A 19066-nucleotide genomic window follows, 5' to 3' on the forward strand; every position below is an offset into this window, starting at 1 on the left:
TAAAATTTCAGAGTATATATTGTCTTATGAGGCAAAACTTTTTTTTTCAAGTGAAGAAGTTTCTTATTTTTTTTTTTACATAAATCCCCATCTCACAACATCAATTCATGAATTTTCTTTTCTACTTTTTAGGCATCTTATCATCCTGATAAGCAAAATAGCAATTTATTTACATTTATTCCTATCCCCTGTGTGATGAAAACTGTCCTCTATATGTAGCAGGCTGTAACCCTCCAAGAACAAATCCAGAAACACCAAAATGCATTCTGCTAAATGCTTACAGACCGGACAGTCAAGCAGCAACACACGCCCCGCGGGGGAGTTTTAGAGTAAATATCTGACAAAATAAGGAAGTAGGCTGTTTTGTCTAAACGTTAAGTGGATTCAAGTCACATTGTTGAACCATGTGAGTGGAAGACTGACCAACAATAACACATTAATACTTACTGCATATTTGAAGGAGAGGTTGTAGTCGCGGTCGTTGGCTCGGAGTTTCCTCTCCACCTCTGACATAAAGAGACAGCGAAACTATGATTGTTAGTTTATATGAATTTAAACGTGTGTACTGATATCATGGCCTTAAAGTTCCACATATGTGTTAAGGAATATATCATGATTCGCCAATGTGTGTCTGACGTGGTTTCTGCAAGAAACAAAAAGTTAATTATCACATAAAAACCCTTAAATATTATATATATATATATATATATATTTAACACTCACACTCACTCATTTAAAATACCAGAATGTATGATCATGCAATTTTTTTTATTTAAAAATGTTGTTATAAAATTCATGTTTCAATGTAGATACCTCGTAGTTTTGTCAAGTAAACTGCCAAAGACCAGGGTTGTGATTAGAGCTCACCTCTCTCTTTCTTCCTGACGCAGTCCATGCCAAAGAACGACATCTTCTATTCCTCGTCCTCCTCCTGCTATCTATCCATCACACCAGCCTGAGGGGAGAGAGAGAAAGCTGTTACACTTTGACAAAAGAAAGGACAGATCTGAGTCACCCCAATATCTTCATTACCAGGAACTAAACCTCCATACACATACGCCCCAGACTTTTCAAGTCAAACGTCAGCTTTCTCCTGGAAACTCCAGTTTAAACATCCCTGCTGTAAAAGTGAGAATGACGAAGTACCCGCCAGCTGCCATCAGGGCATTTTCCATAATGTGCACTATGAGGTAATCATTCCGCACGGCTTTTAAAAACCAAGCTTAAACAAGGTGTCCCGGTACTGGAAAAGGCTTCCCTGTACTGGAAAAGGTTCTGCCACCAAGTGAAGAAGATATAAACGGTAGAGACATTTGCTGTCGCAGGTGTACCCTGTGTGTATCAGTGTATATGTGTAAGGAAGTGGTCAGTGTAAAGGGAACATGATAAACAAACACACATGAGGGATTAGGGTGAGGGCTACATGTGCGGAAGAGAAAGGAGGGTCCAGTTTTGAGAGAGAGAGTCCTGCCTTCACTTCCCCTTTCAGTCCAAAACGTCTTACTTCAGGTTCTTACTTCAGCCCTCCAGCCTCTTAATGTTTTTCCCATGTAGGGCAGAGTGACTCAGAGGGAGGCTCCCCTCTCAGGCCACACTTCCACTCCTTCTGCCGGTAAGTGTTCAAAATCCAGAGCCATGTCTGACCCTGTGGTCCGTCTCAGCCGAGTGATGGTGAGACCGAAAAGCTTGCCGTTGTTGCTTTAGTGGCTACTTTCTTACAGCTCTGACACACCAAGCCATCAATCACCAGAAGAAGTCAACCGTAGTTCTTAGCAGTATTAGTATTAGTAGTAGTAGTAGTAGTAGTAGTAGGATGACTGGCACCGTGACTCTGTCAATCACAGTGCTGAATCAGATGATGATGTTGAACAGAAGCTGTCAGTTGATTCTGAGTGGCTTCTCAATCTAATTTGACCTTTCAAAGGGACTGTGTGTAACTTATGTTGTGCTTAAAGTTACTGGTTTATGTTTGCTGACTCCTTTTCTAAAATGAAGCTCAAGCTGAAGTTCAGACAGGAAGACTACCTTTTCCATGCTTCGTCCTTAGTTTATCTCTCATACCATCTTTTACATGGTACATCTTTCCAATGTGAGTGTATCGTCTCGCTGCTGTCGTTTTCAATAGGATTGTCTCCTGACTCTAGTTCACGCGCCCTCTGCCTCCCTGTCACTGCCCAGTCTTCACAGATTCACCATCTTCATTGTTTCTTCAGCCCTATCTGTCTCATAAGACTCATCCTCCATCAACACCACCAGTGTCCAGACTCAACAGGGGGATTCTTCTTGCTGCTTGCTTCTTCGTTCTGACAAGACTCATTATCGTATTATATGTTTAATCTGCTGTAATAAACATTTCCTTTGTTTTGTTCGCTCGTCTCTGTCTTGATTCAACTAACATTAGCTGTTGCTCACTGAGACGGCCCACTCGAGAACGTCCATTAAGTGACACCTAGAAAATCTGACCTCCACTATCTGAGTCCTTCACGAAGAAATCCATCGTCCAGCAGGATTAAACAACCTAAACAAATCATCCGCAGGCTTGCATATGCAACCGGGAGCGTCTGTGCAGACATGTGATCTCAAAAATCAAAAAACACAGAAAACTACAGTAGAAAACCATATACTGTATGACAAAACTCACCAGAGAAAATAATTCAGTGAAGTGCAAATGTGCCCATAAGTGGGGGGAAAAAGTCTGTGTGTTGATGGTTCCCAGACAGGAAGCAGTGTTTTTTTTTTAGATCCCGCCCCCCGGCATAGGTTGCCAAGGTGACGTCAGTGCTGGGGCTATAAATATCACGCACATGTGTTTGTAGAGGAATGTGTGTGTTTCAACATGGAATGCCAAAAGATCTGGAAAACACACACACCCATGCCACGACACGTGTGTTTGCATGCAACTTTTTTTTTTAATGCGTGTTCCTCCATTATGTGAAAATATTAACACAACTGTGTATGGAGAGTAAACGCACACAAACACACACTTGTAACCATCCACCACATACCACTCTCTTTAACAGAATCCCACTATAAAACCCCAAAAAGCAAACAGTCCTCCTATTCATTCACTCCACTCAATTAACCAGCTGCTTCGTTCTGCAGCCAAACATGTGAAAAAGTGACATTTAAACTCACTGCAGTCATCGTGAACATTTAACAAGGCTTAACTTTGAATGTCAGAAGGTGTGGACTGTTAAATGTTGGGGAGTTGTTTTGGATTTTCATACTCTTGGCAGAGGTACTCTGACTTTCCAGGCTTTGCAACAGTGCTGACACACCATCGAGACACAACTGGCTTCAGAGGATGAGTTAAGGAGATGGTGGGAAGAATAACACAGCTGTCAAGTAAAACCAAATTTATTCTAAAATCACATTCTTTGTCTGTGTGTAGCCTTTTTTTTAACACCTGTATCTAAGTCAAGGATTGTGATCTTTGAACTAAATCTACAATTTAATCTTTAACCACTACCATACAAACACTTACAAAAACAAAGAGCCACATTGTTGAATTGGGACATTTTTTACAATGACCACTGCATTACCACAGTTTATTTCTCTTGAAGTGTGAGCACCAATTTTACACTTTAAAATGCGTTTACAGGTCTTGAGGAGTATGGCTGCATGGGCAGTAGTACAAAGCCTTTTGTGGCTCCAGAAGAAGTTACATCACTTGCCTCCAGTGATTTCACTCAGTGGCTAACTTGCATTGTGGGTAATGAAGGTGGCAGGATTTTAAAAGATATGGTAATATCTCTGTTCGGTCGAGTGAATTTTTGCCCATCACCAGTTCAGTAGCGTTAAAGGAGTGCGGTGCTTGACCACTGGACTGCTTTTCAAAACCTGGTGCCCACATTACCCACAATGCAACTTAGCCACCGAGTGAAATCACTGGAGACAATTTACCAGATTATATGAGGCTGCCATTGTTTTAAGTGATACTCTAATTCATATCTTGATGTTCCCATGAAGTCAAAATTGAAGCATAGCCAGCAAGGGAGCTTTGGACTGGGACCGGGACCGACTGGGGCTAGCCAGTTCGCATGCTAACTTCAGTAAATGTCTCTGCAACACAATACATAGACTTCATAATGTCCAAACTGTTATTTATTCAAATTCTGCAGATTTTGTGGATGGGTTTGCGTCAAAGCTCTATTCAGGTGTGCAAAATAAAACATTTAGCTTTAAAGCCACAATGGAAAAATGTGGGCCTGGGGGAGGTTTAATCAGAGCATGCTGTGGTTCAGCTTAAACCGCCTTTACCTGTGACATGCAGTGGTGACTTGGAGATGCCCTACTTATCTCGCTCTGCTTTCTCCCACACACCCACATACACACACACACATACACACAGTCACACACAGACACACACACACAAAGGCTTCAGTGAAACCTTTAACTTTTTGAGTGCAGGAAACAAACACTAGAATTAATGTTATTCCAGGCAAACAAAAGTGGGTTACAGTATCCCAGTGTCACATTCACCTGTGACTGGCTCAACAGGTCAGAGGTCACACGGATGAATGAGTGTCTTGTCTGATTAGTGATCTCTGGTTTCTCAACTGAACAGTACACTATTCTCAAAAACTCTTGTTTGCAGCTGAAAGACAGAAGCGTTTGCTCTGTGTGTGTATGTGTGTGTGTGTGTGTGTGTGTAGACAGATGCCTGAGTATCCAGGCCCACCTACGGAAAAAGGTTGGGCCCCTGAAAAGGTCCAGTGTATGTTCCCTCCACAATCCAACATTATTCGTATCAACGCATGTGTGTTCTCTCTCTCTCTCTCTCTCTCTCTTACACAAACACAGGTAGAACATTTTCGCTATCGCCGTCACCATCCCCTCTCTAACAGTTGACGGTGGCTCCTTCACTGACACATTAACTCCTGGCTAATGTTTGCCTCTTCACTCTGGCTATCTTTATGCTAATTTAGGCTAACAGCCACCTGGCTCCAGCCCTGTACTTAAGGCATGAGCTCTTGGAAAGGAAACGAAAAGGCTGAGCGATTCCTTGTAGTTGATGCACATTGGTACCCTTGTAACCATCATTAATGACTTAAGTGTTCTATCTCCCTTGACACATGATGCAGTCCTGCCACATCTCCAGAGCCAAGTTTAAATCCATCGTGACCAACGCCCAGACTACTGGTCTTATCAAAAATCACACCTGTACAATGATGTGAAACACACACGTCCCCCGCAGAAAGGAAAACTGTTCTGTACCCACAATATGTACAGAGTGTTGAGTGTTGCGTCTGACTTGAACAAGGCCACAAATACTTGAAACAATGAGGGAAAAGATATATACAGTAGATATGAGTCGTTGCATAATAGTCTCCGCAGTTCAACCAATCACACGATGATGGTCACGGTAAAAGATAAGCCGACAAGCTCAGCTGGTGTGTTTTCAGAGGCCTCAGCATGTTTTCCTGTGTGTGTGTGTGTGCGTGTGTGTTTTGTCTAACAGCAAACACAGCTCTGGATAAATGAGGTCTACTTTCGAGGAGGAGGAGAGAAAAAGGTGCAAAGAGGAGAAACAGCGAGCAGGTTTGACGCGAGGAGGGGAGTCGACGGGGCGTAACTTTCTGAAAGTTGTTAGAGCGGAGAGGCTCCTCGTGGCTGCGAGACATCTTGTTCTCTCAGAATAAACAAAGAGCTTTAGGGAAACATTAGGAGCTTCTCAGGCTACAAACATCATCAGCACGAGCAGACTAAGGGCACAGACAAGTTAAAGGCTCCCACCCATCAGATAGAAGGGCAAGACTCCCAGTCTGAAAGAGACATAAAATGATAGGAGCTGTTTTGAGTGTCTTAGTGGTGGAGTGGGGGGTTTTGTGTTTTGTGGTCATTTTTGTTTCTTTGTGGGGTTGTTTGTGTCTCTTTCTAGCCGCTTTGTGTCGCCTTGTAGTCACTGCACAATTGTTTGGCAACCCTTTGTAGATGTTTTGTGTCTTTGTAGATGTTCTGCATCTCCTTGTAGTCACTTTGTGTTTTTTTGTGTCTCTTCCTAGCTGTTTTGTGTCTCCTTGCAGTCACTTGGCAGTTGTTGTGCGTGCCTTTGTGGTCACTGTTGTGTCTTTGTGGTTGCAATGTGTCTCTTTGTAGCTGTTTTTGTATTTGCATTTCCTTGTAGTCGCTTTGTGTTTTTGTGTCTCTTCATAGCTATTTTGTGTCACCTTGTAATCGCTGTGTGGTTGTTTTGCAACTCTTTGTGGACGTTCTGTGTCTTTGTAGCTGTTTTGCGTCTCTTTGTAGTTGCTGTGCATCTGCTTTCATCAGGCTGTGGTTGTTTTGCATCCCTTCATGATCATTTTTGTTTCTTTGTAGCTGTGATGTGTCTCTTTGTAGCTGTTTTGCACCTCCTTGCAGTCACTTTGCATTGTTTGTGCTTCTTCCAAGCTGTTTTGTGTCACCTTATAGTCTAGCTGTTTTGTTTTCTTTTTTAGTTCTTTTGCATATACTACCTGGCTGTTTGGCAACCCTCCGTAGAAATCTCTTTGTTATCTGTTGGGACAGCCCTTCCTTCAGCTGAGCTTTGGGATATTCCATATTACAAGAGATGTCATTTCAAACACAGGTTGGTCTTGTTCCTAACGTACAGTGAGTCCTGCTTTGGTTTCTTTTGGAGTCGTCTGCATTCCAAAACCCAGCAGCCTAAGTTTTCTGTTGCATCTCTGTCAACAGGTACTTGTCTAATCAGGCTTCTAGCTAATAATAGCTGACATACCACACTGTATTTTTCAGAGCACATCCACTGAGAGCAATAAAGCCCTCTGCAGACGGAAGAAGAGCTGCAACAAAAGTCAGTTGATAGAATATAATCTACAACTTTTTTTGACGATCAATAGATAATCTAAGTAAAAAATGCAGAACAATAGCTTGTCAAAGTAGAGATGTCTTTGGAATTCTGACTGTTAGTCAGTCAAAACAGGACATCTGATGAGTCACTTCGAGTGCCCGGAAACTGTGAGGGCATTTTTCCTGTTCTCTCATGTTTTATAGACCAATCAATCAATGATTCAATCAATAAATCAACGATTAAAAGAGCCCAGAGGAAGGGCAGACTTATTTCACCTTCGTCGTTATTGTGTTAGCCATTCAAGAATGTCCTGGACAGTGTCTCTCTGTGGATAACAAAGAACATCCTGTATTGTTACTGAATACTTCAGATCATTATCCAATGCAACTAATACCGCTATTCCAAGGAAGGCCAGGGAGGAAATGTTGTACAGTAGCACCAAATCAAAAACTCAAGTTCCAACTGGTCGTTAAGTTAATTATTTAACAATCACTCTCTACAAGGAAACCCACTGTGTGAAAAAAAACACCTGCAACTGTTGATTTTGCAAATACTTAAATTGGGCGTCTCTGTTGTTTCACCATATCTGTCTTCAGGTTTCAGTCCAGAAATCTTTTACAGTAACACAACAATAGGAGGAAGTAGCAGTGATAACAAGTTCTTGCTTATTCCCCCTAACAGCTTATTCTGTAGGAAACAAGGCCTGTGTTCCATTAAGAGGGCCGTGAACCAACTCAGAGGTATCCTGAAACAATGTTTTAGACTAGCATACAACTTTCATGCAGCTACTCCGTCTCCAAGCCCTTCGCACAGTCATTACGAACGTCAAACTGTGCTACTGATCTGAAGTGATGTTTACTTTTGATACGTATCAATCTGCCAATCTAATTGCATTGATCATTGGACAGTGCAGTTACGAATGTTACTATGACGTCTGTACAGTCGGCATGTTGGCTATTTGTGGCCGCAGAAAACACTCCAAACATATGATGTGAATTTGTTTTTCAACCTGTAGGCACATTAAGGATGATCAGTGATTTAAGGGCTCCTTAAGTCTCACATTAAGTACAGTGCAACATTGACATTGCAGAGAGAACTGGATTTCACCTACCCACAGTTGAACCACAGTGGAATCGAAACCTACATTCGTGGACCCCTGAGCCCGGGGCCATGGGCCTGTGGTGGAGGTCTGTACAGTTGTCACTGTTTGTACAAAGCCCACGTTTTGCAGAGTGCATGCTAACTGCTGCTGAATATCTTCTGTGTGGGTGAATAATATAGTCCCTGTTTCATTTGTCAGTATAAATATATTTAGAGTGAGGTGAAATTCAGAAGAGTTTACTGAGCTCAGTCAGAGGCTGAGCCTGTTTGATGCATCTGCTGCTAGCTAATGTTAGCTTACTGCTAACGTAGAGCTGGTACGTCGAATGTTTGGAGCAAGTAAACACAAACAGCCCAGTGGTCAAGACCGGTGTTAGGTGGAAATTCACTTCGCTTTCTGCAAACACCTTTAGTTGGGACTGGGCCTGTGTCTGGAAGCAAAGACAAGCTGAGCATTAACTTCACAGGCTAACTTCCTGGAAGTTGAAAAGCTTGAAATTCGACTGAAGACTCTTATATCTTCAATGTCAGAACTTTCCCCCATTAAAGAACACACCACTAAAACAGAATTTTTAAATGAAGCAGTAACATGGCTAGATTGTCTGCTCCACTACACAAAAATATAAACCACATGGCTCCTGCAAATCCAAAATAGATACTGGTCAGTTGCAGGGCCAGAGTTCACACCTCGGGTCTTTTACGTACCAACCAGAATGTGTCTCAATACACTTTGTGCTCAAAAACAAAAGTTACCAAGTCCCGAAAGGTGGCATTTAATGCTAATCAATCATTCATTTTTACTATTTTATTCAGACAAAGTTCTTAACACAAAGTGATGGTACAATGACTTTAACAGACGTCAGAAGTTTGTACTCAGGAAGTGAGCCTAAACCTGCTGTAATTTGACTCTACCTCACCACAAATAGGAAGTCATCACATCTTCACTAATACTTGTGCACAAGATTCAAAGATGCACTTAATTTAACTGATTGTCCTTCACCAATCATTTACATTGTTTTAAATGGTGAACATCTCGTAGGCATGGCTTTGGGTTTTGGCGTCCTGGGTGGGCGCTCATAGTCCCTTTTGTTTCACCGTTTTCTGTGTCACTGAACCACACAGACCATGTTTGTTTTTACTTGTTGGTTTTCCGCTCATTCTGTGCCTCAGATAGCAACCATGACCACAGAAGACAAAGCACATCAACTTCCAAAACCAATAGACGAAGTCTCTGTGGCATGTACATGTATGTCAGTGTAATTCTATAGTTGCAGCCTGCGAATATTTTAACTAGTTTTTTATCCATAAATCACCAGTAAATAAAACCACCAGAGAAGAGCAATACACTGTTTTCCCAACTAAGTAGCCCAACTAAGTACATTTACTCACATACTGTATCTGAATATCTCCATTTCATGCCACATCGTACTTCTCTACAACTCAGAAGTAAATGTTTTATTTTTTCAACTACAACATTCATTGATAGCTGCGGCTACATGTTTGACACCAGGATCTGATTAACATTTGAAATGCTTGCATTGTTCTAAATAATCGATTTGTGCAGTTGATCTTGATCAGTTGATCGTTTTTACTTCTTTAATCTCCCATCAGTCATCTCATGAGCCTTCTGATTTCTTTGCGACCTCTAGGCTGGGAACCCCTGGACTAGGGATGGGACGGGAAAAGTATTTGTTATAGTAGTTAGTGATTAAAAACACTCACAATAAGTTGATCGCCATGAATTTTCATGATCACATTTTCTCACATTATGTAAGTGATCCTAGCATGTTTCAGTGAACTTTTTTGTTTTCATTTTGAAGTTTTAAGAAGTTTCAATGAATACAGCGATCACATCGTGATTCGCAATTATATTGGACAGTATAATCATGGCGTGAAATGTTATTTTTCGTCAGCCTACCCAGGACAAAAATTCTTAAGTGTTGTTAAAATCTAAACAAATATTAACTAATCAATCTAATGATGTGATCTGTGACAATTCATCAGTCACAGGGCCATTTACTTTTACTTTTGAATGCACAGCTTTTACTTGGAATGGAGTATTTTCACATTGTTATAAAAATTGGTACTTTTACTTAACAGCCAGGCAGCCGCAGTGACGCCTGCTCCTGACTACTGTTTGTTCATTTCCCTTTTATCAGATGTCCTTTTCCCTCCTATCTGTCAATGGCACTGACAGATCTCACTCTGACCGACACCTAGGCTGAATAAATGAATAGAAGGTAACATACTGACAGTGTTTTGTTTAGGATTAGTGTTTTTGTTTACTAATTAATGACAGTTTCCTCAGTAGATCCGACTGAGAGGGAATGGGGGAGTTTCTCATTTTTCTTTGACTCACGTCTGAAAGTGAAGAAAATGAGGCATGAGCAAAAATAACACCACCGCTCGTAGAGATGTCCGCCTCTGAGGATGTTAAAAACTGAACTGATTTGTGACTCTGCATGTGTGAACAGACGATGCACGAACACATGAAAGCCTATCGCCCGTCCAGTCTTTTTTGTCCACCGGCGATAAACATTTAACAAAGCAAGAACGGAAAAGTGAGATGCAGTTATGACACGAGGGCACAATACAGCATCGAGCCCCCAGCGCTGCATCGAGAAGACCCGGACAATCAACCTCTGAATAATTCACCTGACCTCTCAGGCCACGGAGCCACTCCTCCTCTCATCTTACCTGATAAAACCCTGACATTTTGATTGACCTTTTAAATTTAATAATCTCCTCTACGCTCCAGACTCAGCCACTCTGGCAGACGCGCCGTCGTCCAACAATGAACCGCCGTCAAGCTGTGACACAAACTTGGATTCTGGCCCGCGTGAAATTAATTTGTGCACGTCAAGAAGTTATCGAGATCAAATTCGAGGTATTACCTCACATGACCCTTTTAGAGCTCGCGCCAGTTTAGATGAAGCAGCTGAGGTTCAGTCGCATTCCAGTTCCTACAGTAATTTACATGTCTAGGCTATTTCTGTCCAATTAAGCAGTCGGTTCACTTTTTTCTGCTGTGATACACCTACAGTGTACATTTCCCTCAACATTGTGGGCTTGGAACTTGATTTCATAATTTAAAATAACAGAGCGTATATCTCCGCTCAACAGTGCCTTTCCACTCAGTCAATCCTAAATCAATAACATATAAAACATATGTGACTCATGGACACTGACCAACTAAATGCGCCTGATTTCTGTCATCAAGATTCACACAATATTCCCTTGAAATTAATGACATCGGCGAACAAATCCCGGATCCGTCCCTTTTTCTGGATCGGCACCGAACGTTTACAGGGTCTCACCCTCCACCCAAGCTTCCTGCCCTAGTTTAATCAAATGTTTAGTATTTCAGAGGGTTCAGGAGCCCCTGACTTCTTTTGTTTACACCAGGCCCATGTGTTACATTTACAGCTGAGGGCCAACACACTCGCACACCTTACTGTCTGGCCCTGAACTCTAAACTGTCTGCCCCAACACCAAGACAGGATATGAATGAGTGCTTCACTATCTTCCGCTGCACAGATTACTCATCATTCATCACAGCATTTACGGACAACGGCGGTGTGCGTACACCCATCGATCACACTGTTTATAATCATCACCATCATCGTCAACACTCCCACTAACAAGTGTGCCTCCATGTGAAGAACAACAACAACAACAAAAAAGAACAACCAAACACACCCTGGTTATCTCGCCAATGAGTGTTTAGGTGAAACATGTTGCGTGTAAGAAGTTTTGTTGAAGTTTCGAACAGCAGCTCTGTTGAACCAAACACCCACGCAAAGCGACCAAAGCGAATAAAAGTGAAGCTGAGTGTTTTTCTCCTCCGTCTTCCCGTTACTTTCTGGGTCTCAGGGCTCCCTGGAGGGCGGCGGTAGACGGGGACAGGGAGAGTGAGGAGCCCGTTCACTTCAGCTTCCTGTCTGCCTGTTTCTATCTTCCTCCTCCATCTCTTCTCTTCCCTCCCCCGCCTCTCCACAAAACAAAACAAATCCATCCCAGCATGTACGCCCGCTCCCCGCTCCTCCTCGACTCCTCCACGGTCAGTAAAAACGCAGAGCGGCGGCGCGTCTTCTTACCGTGCGTCCCGGGCTGGCTCCGTGCGCTGCGCCGTGCGTCGCCAGCGGCTCCTGCGGATAAACAAGAAAAATCTCTCAACTACGAGAGGAGAGGAGGGCCAGTGTTTCCCTCCTGGGCTTCCCACTACCCGCCTCTCGGCTCCCCTCCCTCTCTCATGCTCCCCACCCTCCTCGTCTCTTTTCTCCACCTCTCCCTCCTCCTTTTAGTTGTAACTCAACTGTTTTAGCAAGAGATAGCACGCGGGTCACGTGGTTCCTAGAGGTAATTACCACGCTGTTGATGACGTCACTGATCTGTATTCTAACTGAGGAGCGTTTCGTGGTGTCAAGTATTTGTTGACGTTCAGAACTAGTTGAGCTTGACTTGTGCTAAATTGAATTAATAAACAGCACAAACTAAAAAAATATATTTCAGTCTGAATGATGTTTTTGAGAGGGTTTGACTGAACTGGTGTCAGATGAAGTGACACAGCAGTGATGAGTTTCTCAGGGAGCCTGACATACAGTATGTCCAACACATAGAGTGGGATCTTTGTGAAGGATGTAAACATCCATAAGAAACTGATAAGATGTGGTGCTGTTGATCAAGCTGTGCAGCTAACAATAATATTCATGTCAATAAGAGTAAAAACTGTTCAGACTTCAAAATGAGCAGGCTGTGAACAAAATGCCTTCTTTGTCTCCATCTTGTGGCGTTAACAGGAAGAGGAATGTGCCCATGCAGTCACTTCCTGTATACATGCGTTACATTCAATAATGTTGATGACATCATGCACATGCACATTTAAATAAGCAAATCTTTAGTGACAATCTGAATTCTCCTTCAGAGCAAATAATGTCAGACAGCATCACCACATCTGTGTCTGTACAAGCCTCAGTACTTCCTCTCTTCAATGAGGCTGTTTGTAACAGAGCTGAGGACCAACACACTGTCACAGCTTCACTGGACACAGTTTAATACAACTGGAAAATTGGAGTTTCTACTGCTGTTTTTTTCGTTAAAATATTAAATGAAAGACTAGTGTGACAATCAATAAAACTCCATCAATATTAAAGAAGCTGCACAACACTTCTCCACTATGACATGTTTTATTCTTCACGTTTTCAGCTGTTCAGCTTTATCAGGGTGGTTTGAGTCTGATTCAGGTTTCTTTACATACAATCAGTTCATGAGTCATGTGACTTTACGGAGAGAAATGAATTAAATGAGTTGGTCCATCCATAAATGTTGATGTTGCAGAGTTTCACAGAAGAATTTGTTGTTCTGATTAAATTAGTTCAGATGTAACACTGGATTCTTGGTATAGTTGATTTATAATTTTCTTTTGTGATTTGTGTTTATTGTAATTTGTAGTTTTTCACACATCATTTGACAGACGTGTGTCAAGGAAATGGAAACAACCTTATGACACAATTTTATACCAAAGCTGTGATTTAATGACACATCATGTGAAGCTGCATTGTCTGAGTTACATTTTATTAATGTAAAGTTCATACAGGAATAAAATAACAGATTAAACTAAACTGTACTGATGGAATTTCCTTATTCCGTATTGAGCATAAACTGGATATTTATCATTCATGTTATTGATCATGTTTACACTACAACAGATGTCACATACAGCATGAAGGAGCACTGCGAGAGTTAGAGACTGAATTAAAACTGAACCAATTTAAAAGTTTTCTCAGAAAAAAATCCAACTGATCCAAAACTGAAATAAATTATTAAGCTAATGACATGATGCTGTTAGACTCAAAACAAGACAATAACAACAAGGAAAATAAACAGCTGTGATTTGAAAAGAATCATCTCGTCCAGTTTCAGAATTTTGACTAATTTTCTCATAGACAGAACTTTTAAGAGGTGGAAGAACTTAAATCATAAAATCTTGTTATAAACCAAAGAAAACATCATCGGGGCAATCAACGTATTTACAAAACGACATAAACAAATATTTTGTTGACATCCATGAAAAAGTTAAGAGAATATCAAAAGCAGGAGTTCACACCTTTGTTGTATGAATGAAATATAATTAAACACTTGATGACTCGAACAGAAACAGGTGATTCAAGTAAACATTTCTGCAGTGAGTTTTTTATGAAAACAATACAAGAATATAAAAGACGCTCCAGAAAAGACACTGAAAAAAAAAACATTTCTGTGGCTCTCAACAATAAGTCAGAGTCAGAATGTGTGTTGATCCTCTGAACCACTCAGACTCTGAGTGTAAAGAGTAAAAACTGAAATTAAACATGATGAAAACTAAAAGAATCATCAGAAGATCCAGAAATCTGACAAATAAAAACTGATGTCTGATGATGAAAAACGTTAAAGCATCACACAACATATTTGGTTCATTGGATACAGTTTATGTTTTATTGTGGTCTGATTAAAGAAAAGATGCTTCTGAGCAGGATATTCAGTTATAATATAAAATAAGTTATTTATATCATGTTTAAGAATGGATAAAATAAAACTGTAACCCAAACATTTTTTAACATCTAGGTTGGCGTAAAATCTTAACTTTCTTTCAAAAGTTGAAGTTACTGAAAGGTTTAAATTTTTTCAGTTCTGTTCATGAAAAGCACTTTGGATCTTTCATGTCAGATGACAGAAACAGTGAGAAAAAAACATTTCTGTGACCGTCAACATCAAATCAGATCAGTTTCAGACACAATAATAAGTGTGATGATGATTTTAAAGACTATCAAACCTCAAAGAATCATGATACAGTGACATTAAAGGTACAAGTCTAAACAATTAATTCACATTCCTGAACATCACAGAGAAATATCAGTCTGACAGATTTTGATATCAGCAGTTTTAGCATCACCAGACTTTCCAATACTGAAATATGGGAAGAGTCTCTCAGTGAAAGTGTCTCTGTAAGTGTAGATGTGAGTCATGTCTTCAGGGTTGTAGAAGGACACCTCCCCCCTGTCATAGTCCAGCTGGACTCTGATCCTCTGGAGACTCTTCTCTACTCTGACAGTCTCACCAGCACCATTAGTGTATTTTCCTTCACCATGCCATAAACACCAGATTCCATATTCTGGTGAAGCAAATCTCTTTCCTTTCCTGTCAGCTGACTCTTTAGCCAAACCTACAATCCAGTCAGGATGATCTCCCACCTCCACCTCCCAGCTGTGTTTCCCTGAGCTGAAGCCCTCAGAACCAAAAACAGTGGAATACATAGTATTTCTCTCTGGATTGTCAGGAAGCTGCTGGTTTGTGTCTCCATGTCTCACACTGGTCAGATCATCAGACAGATAGAGACAGCGGTTTGCAGTGTTTGGGTCCAGAATGACAGGACTGAAGTGGACCTGGTCCTTCATCTTCTCCCAGACTCTGAAGGACAGGTTGCCCAGGTGTTTGGCCACATCTATCAGCGCTCCTGAGACCAGCTGTGGATCTGACAGTGAGCACTGGACTCTGGCTCTGGTCTGAGTGGCTTTATAACTGCTGAGGAATGGCACGTTGTGTTTCTGCAGCTCTTCTTCAACAGCACAGATACTGTCTGACAGAGAGGAGAGCTGCTCCTCAATCATCTTCATCTCTCTGCTGACAGTCTTCCCCTTCTGCTCCTCTTCCTCCCTCAGAGCTGCCAGTCTGGACTCCTCTTCCTCTTTCAGGAACTGGTGGAGCTTGTTGAACTCTGCTCTGATCTGCCTCTCTGTGGACAACAGCTGCTTCTTGGAGTGTTGAATCACTTCATTGTATGTTTTCTCCACTTGTTTGTATTTGTTTCTCTTGTCCTGTAGAGACTTTAAGTCAGATTTCAGCTGCTCCTTCAGCTCACTGACTGCTTGTTCTACAGGAACCACCTTGTGACTCTGATGGAGAGAAAACTCACAGACAGGACACACAGCTCTCTGCTCATCCTCACAATACAATTTAGGCTCCTCTTGATGTTTACTACACACCACCTCCACCTTCTTCTCTCCTTTTTCTGCATCAGATGATACAGATTTCTGTCTGCCAGCAAAGGAGTCAGCCAGTTCCTTCAGAGAATAGTTCACTGGTGGAGAATCCTTTGAGGATTTTCTTTTACAAATGGGACAGTTTTTATTTTTAGCTTGTTCCCAGAATTTTTTCAGGCAGCTTGAACAGAAGCTGTGGCTGCAGCTCAGAGACACAGGATCTCTGAAAGTCTCTGAACACACATGGCAGCTCAGGAAACTTTCCACAAGAGTAATTTTCTCAGCCATTTGTTCCTGAAGTTAGTTTTCACAGCAGGACTCACCAAGTTTCTGTCTCTTTTCTTATTGCTTCAAATACTCCAGCGGTGTGTTTTCCAGCAGAGATCTCACACTCTGTAATGGCGTCTCAGTTCTGTTCAACAATGTCAAATCTACTTTCGTTTCCTTTCACCTCTGTCACGGGGTGAAATTATTACCATAATAAATTATGTCATGTCAGGCTGTCACCAGCAGGTGGAGCTGTCAGGATGTCATTCAGAGCTGAACATTTCCTCGTCCTGGAAGTTGTTATCCTACAACAAAATAAAAGTAACGTGAAAAAATGATGACCTCGTGTTTTGCTTCACAAAACAAAGAATACAAACCAGAGGTGGGAGTAAGTCACATACGTGCAACTCATGAGCAAGTCTCAAGTCTTAACCTTCAAGTCTCAAGCAAGTCCCAAGTTCCTGTGATCAAAATCAAGCAAGTCAAGTCACTGCTAAGGTCAAACAAGTCACAAGAAGTTTGTATGAATGTATTCTTCATATCTGTAGACACAGTAAACAGAAGAGGGTGGTTAGTCAATAACATGATGTAATTGCATAGTTGATCAATTTTATATATTTTTTTCAAACCCATTTTTCAAACCCATGAACACAAGAATAAGATTACATGAATATCAGCCCCGGAAGCGACAGCTTTACACAGACGGGCCCTTCTGCTTCCAAACGGGGCAGAGCTCCGTGAGAAACAGCAGGAGACACACGGACACAACACCTGAGAGAGAAGCACGTCCGTCACAGACGTGCACGAAAAAACAAGTGCGTCGCACCGAATGTGTTCCGGTACGGTGTGGTGTTGGGTTGTGAGCGCCTACATTGAAACTATTGGCTTTGTGCGGACTGAAGACGCTTTAACCGAGGCGGCGGCCAAAATCTCCCAGGCTTGCATGCACCGCGTCAAACAGTGGCTGAGGACTCAATATGCGCAAAGAAAGAAAGAAAGAAAGAAAAACCAAGACTTTCGAGTCATCTGTGTCAAGTCTAAGTCAAGTCTCAAACTATGAGTGCCAAGTCAAAGTCAAGTCGAGTCTTTCAGCAGTGTTAGTCAAGTAAGTCTCAAGTCCTCAAATCTGCGCCACAAACAGGAGGAGCTTTTTTTCTTTAGTCCTCCAGTGAGGACTGATCATTCTCAGGAGGATGTCAGATTTTTTAAATCTGTTCAAATCCATAATATTCATGTCAATAAATGACAGAAAGAGTTCAAATGTCTTTCTTTACTCCCAAACTGTTTATAAATCAAAGACTTACCAACTTTTGCTCAGTTTGACTCTTTCAGTCCCAGAAATGTTCATTGTTCAGTAGAGATCTCTCACAGTGTGCTGTCCTCGTTGCTCCGTTCAACACTGTCAGAATTTCTTTCAATGTCACCAACATCTTTTATTAGTTAATCATTACTGGCAGTAAATGCAGCCATTTTATCACCAGCAGATAGAACAGGATACTTGACAAGCTGCCCTTCAGCACCTGGAAGACTTCCAAGTTCATCCTGGAGTCAAACATGTTTAAACCTCTGTTTCTCTCTGTGTGATGATCTGACCAGTGTGAGAAATCTTAAGTTTCAAACACCAACAGGAAGTTGCAGAGTTTGATCTCATCAAGAAGTTGTGTGTGATGTTTCATGTATAACATTAAAACTATATACTATATAACTATATACTATATTTTGTTACAATGAAGACAAATAAACACAGACGGAAACACTGTTGATGAAAAGATCTCTGATCTCTTCTGTTTGATATTATTATAAACCGTGTGTCTCTGTGTGTAGTCAGGTTCGATTGGATCAGTTTTTATAAATGAAGACATTTTCAGAAACTTTTATTTGGTCAGTGCTCCAGTTTATTGCTGATTACAGCTCTCACTATCTTTGGAGCTGGTGTTGCAGTTTTTCATTGCCTGATCTTTTGTGATAGCAGCATCCACACAGGGTAATGTCTGCCCACACCCTCAGTCAATGAATCATTCTCTTTAAGTTGATTTGGTTTCAGTTAAACCAATTTGCATCACTGGGATTTGTAATAGTTTATTTTGTTTAATCTTACATTGTTTGAATTAAGTGCACACATCAATACTGTAGGATTTAAACATTGTGTTAATTATCATTTGTTCTCTCTGAGTTACCTGGCTGGTGGGGTGGTGACTCGCTGAGAACAAAGGGGGCGTGGCCAATGGCAAGCAGCACCTGTATACCACCATCAGCTGAAGGGGACCAAACCTCCTGAAGTGATGTTTGTATTAGTTCAGTGTGTTGCCCATTTTGTTCATCCCTTGGTGGTTTATTTAATTTGCCCGAGCCCTTATCTAAGTTCCCTCTGCCTCTCATTTACAGAGGTCTGTTGATTCAGTTGCACCTTATTGTTTGCCAGTTCATTTGTAGTTATATTGAGTTGACGTTTTTTAGGGGCTCACATCTTGAGTTGAGTTGTAAGTTTGATTTTGCCGTTTGTTTGGGTTAAAACAAAAGCCCACCTTATCTTTGAAACTGTTCCTGTGTTCTGTTCCTTACTGCTTGGTGCCTGACAATTGGTGGCAGTGGTGGGATCATCCAGGACACAGGTTTTTTTTTTTTTGTGTATGTGTGTGTGTGTGTGTGTGTGTGTGTGTGTCTTCTGGATGTTTACTACACGCCACTTCCACCTTCTTCTCTCCTTTTTCTGCCTCAGACGATCCAGATTTCTGTCTCCCAGCAAACAAGTCATCCAATTCCTTCAGAGTAAAGTTCACATTTCTTTTATAAATGGGACAGTTTTTGTTTTCAGCTTGTTCCCAGAACTTTTTCAGGCAGCTTGAACAGAAGCTGTGGTTGCAGCTCAGAGACACAGGATCTCTGA

The 19066-nt window shown here is 41.4% G+C and overlaps 2 protein-coding genes across 2 annotated transcripts in view; both read right to left on the reverse strand.

The window, feature by feature from the left end:
- Positions 1 to 12148, reverse strand: part of LOC119019481 (phospholipid-transporting ATPase ID-like) — a 35517-nt gene extending 23369 nt beyond the window's left edge. The window contains exons 1-3 of the mRNA XM_037098115.1: positions 11992 to 12148; positions 868 to 955; positions 448 to 506 (exon numbers count right to left, since the gene is read on the reverse strand). Of these exons, the coding sequence (XP_036954010.1) occupies positions 448 to 506; positions 868 to 910 (102 nt within the window). The 5' untranslated portion in view covers positions 911 to 955; positions 11992 to 12148. The remainder of the gene's footprint in view (positions 1 to 447; positions 507 to 867; positions 956 to 11991) is intronic.
- Positions 12149 to 13441: 1293 nt separating this feature from the next.
- LOC119019878 (nuclear factor 7, brain-like) lies at positions 13442 to 17577 on the reverse strand. Its single transcript, XM_037098821.1, has 2 exons — positions 17484 to 17577; positions 13442 to 16484 (listed from the first exon to the last, which is right to left on the reverse strand). The coding sequence occupies exon 2, from the start codon at positions 16198 to 16200 to the stop codon at positions 14773 to 14775; it is 1428 nt and encodes a 475-aa protein (XP_036954716.1). The 5' UTR covers positions 16201 to 16484; positions 17484 to 17577; the 3' UTR covers positions 13442 to 14772.
- Positions 17578 to 19066: the final 1489 nt, after the last annotated feature.

This window comes from Acanthopagrus latus, chromosome 5, assembly GCF_904848185.1.
Source record: "Acanthopagrus latus isolate v.2019 chromosome 5, fAcaLat1.1, whole genome shotgun sequence".
NCBI classification, from domain to species: domain Eukaryota; kingdom Metazoa; phylum Chordata; class Actinopteri; order Spariformes; family Sparidae; genus Acanthopagrus; species Acanthopagrus latus.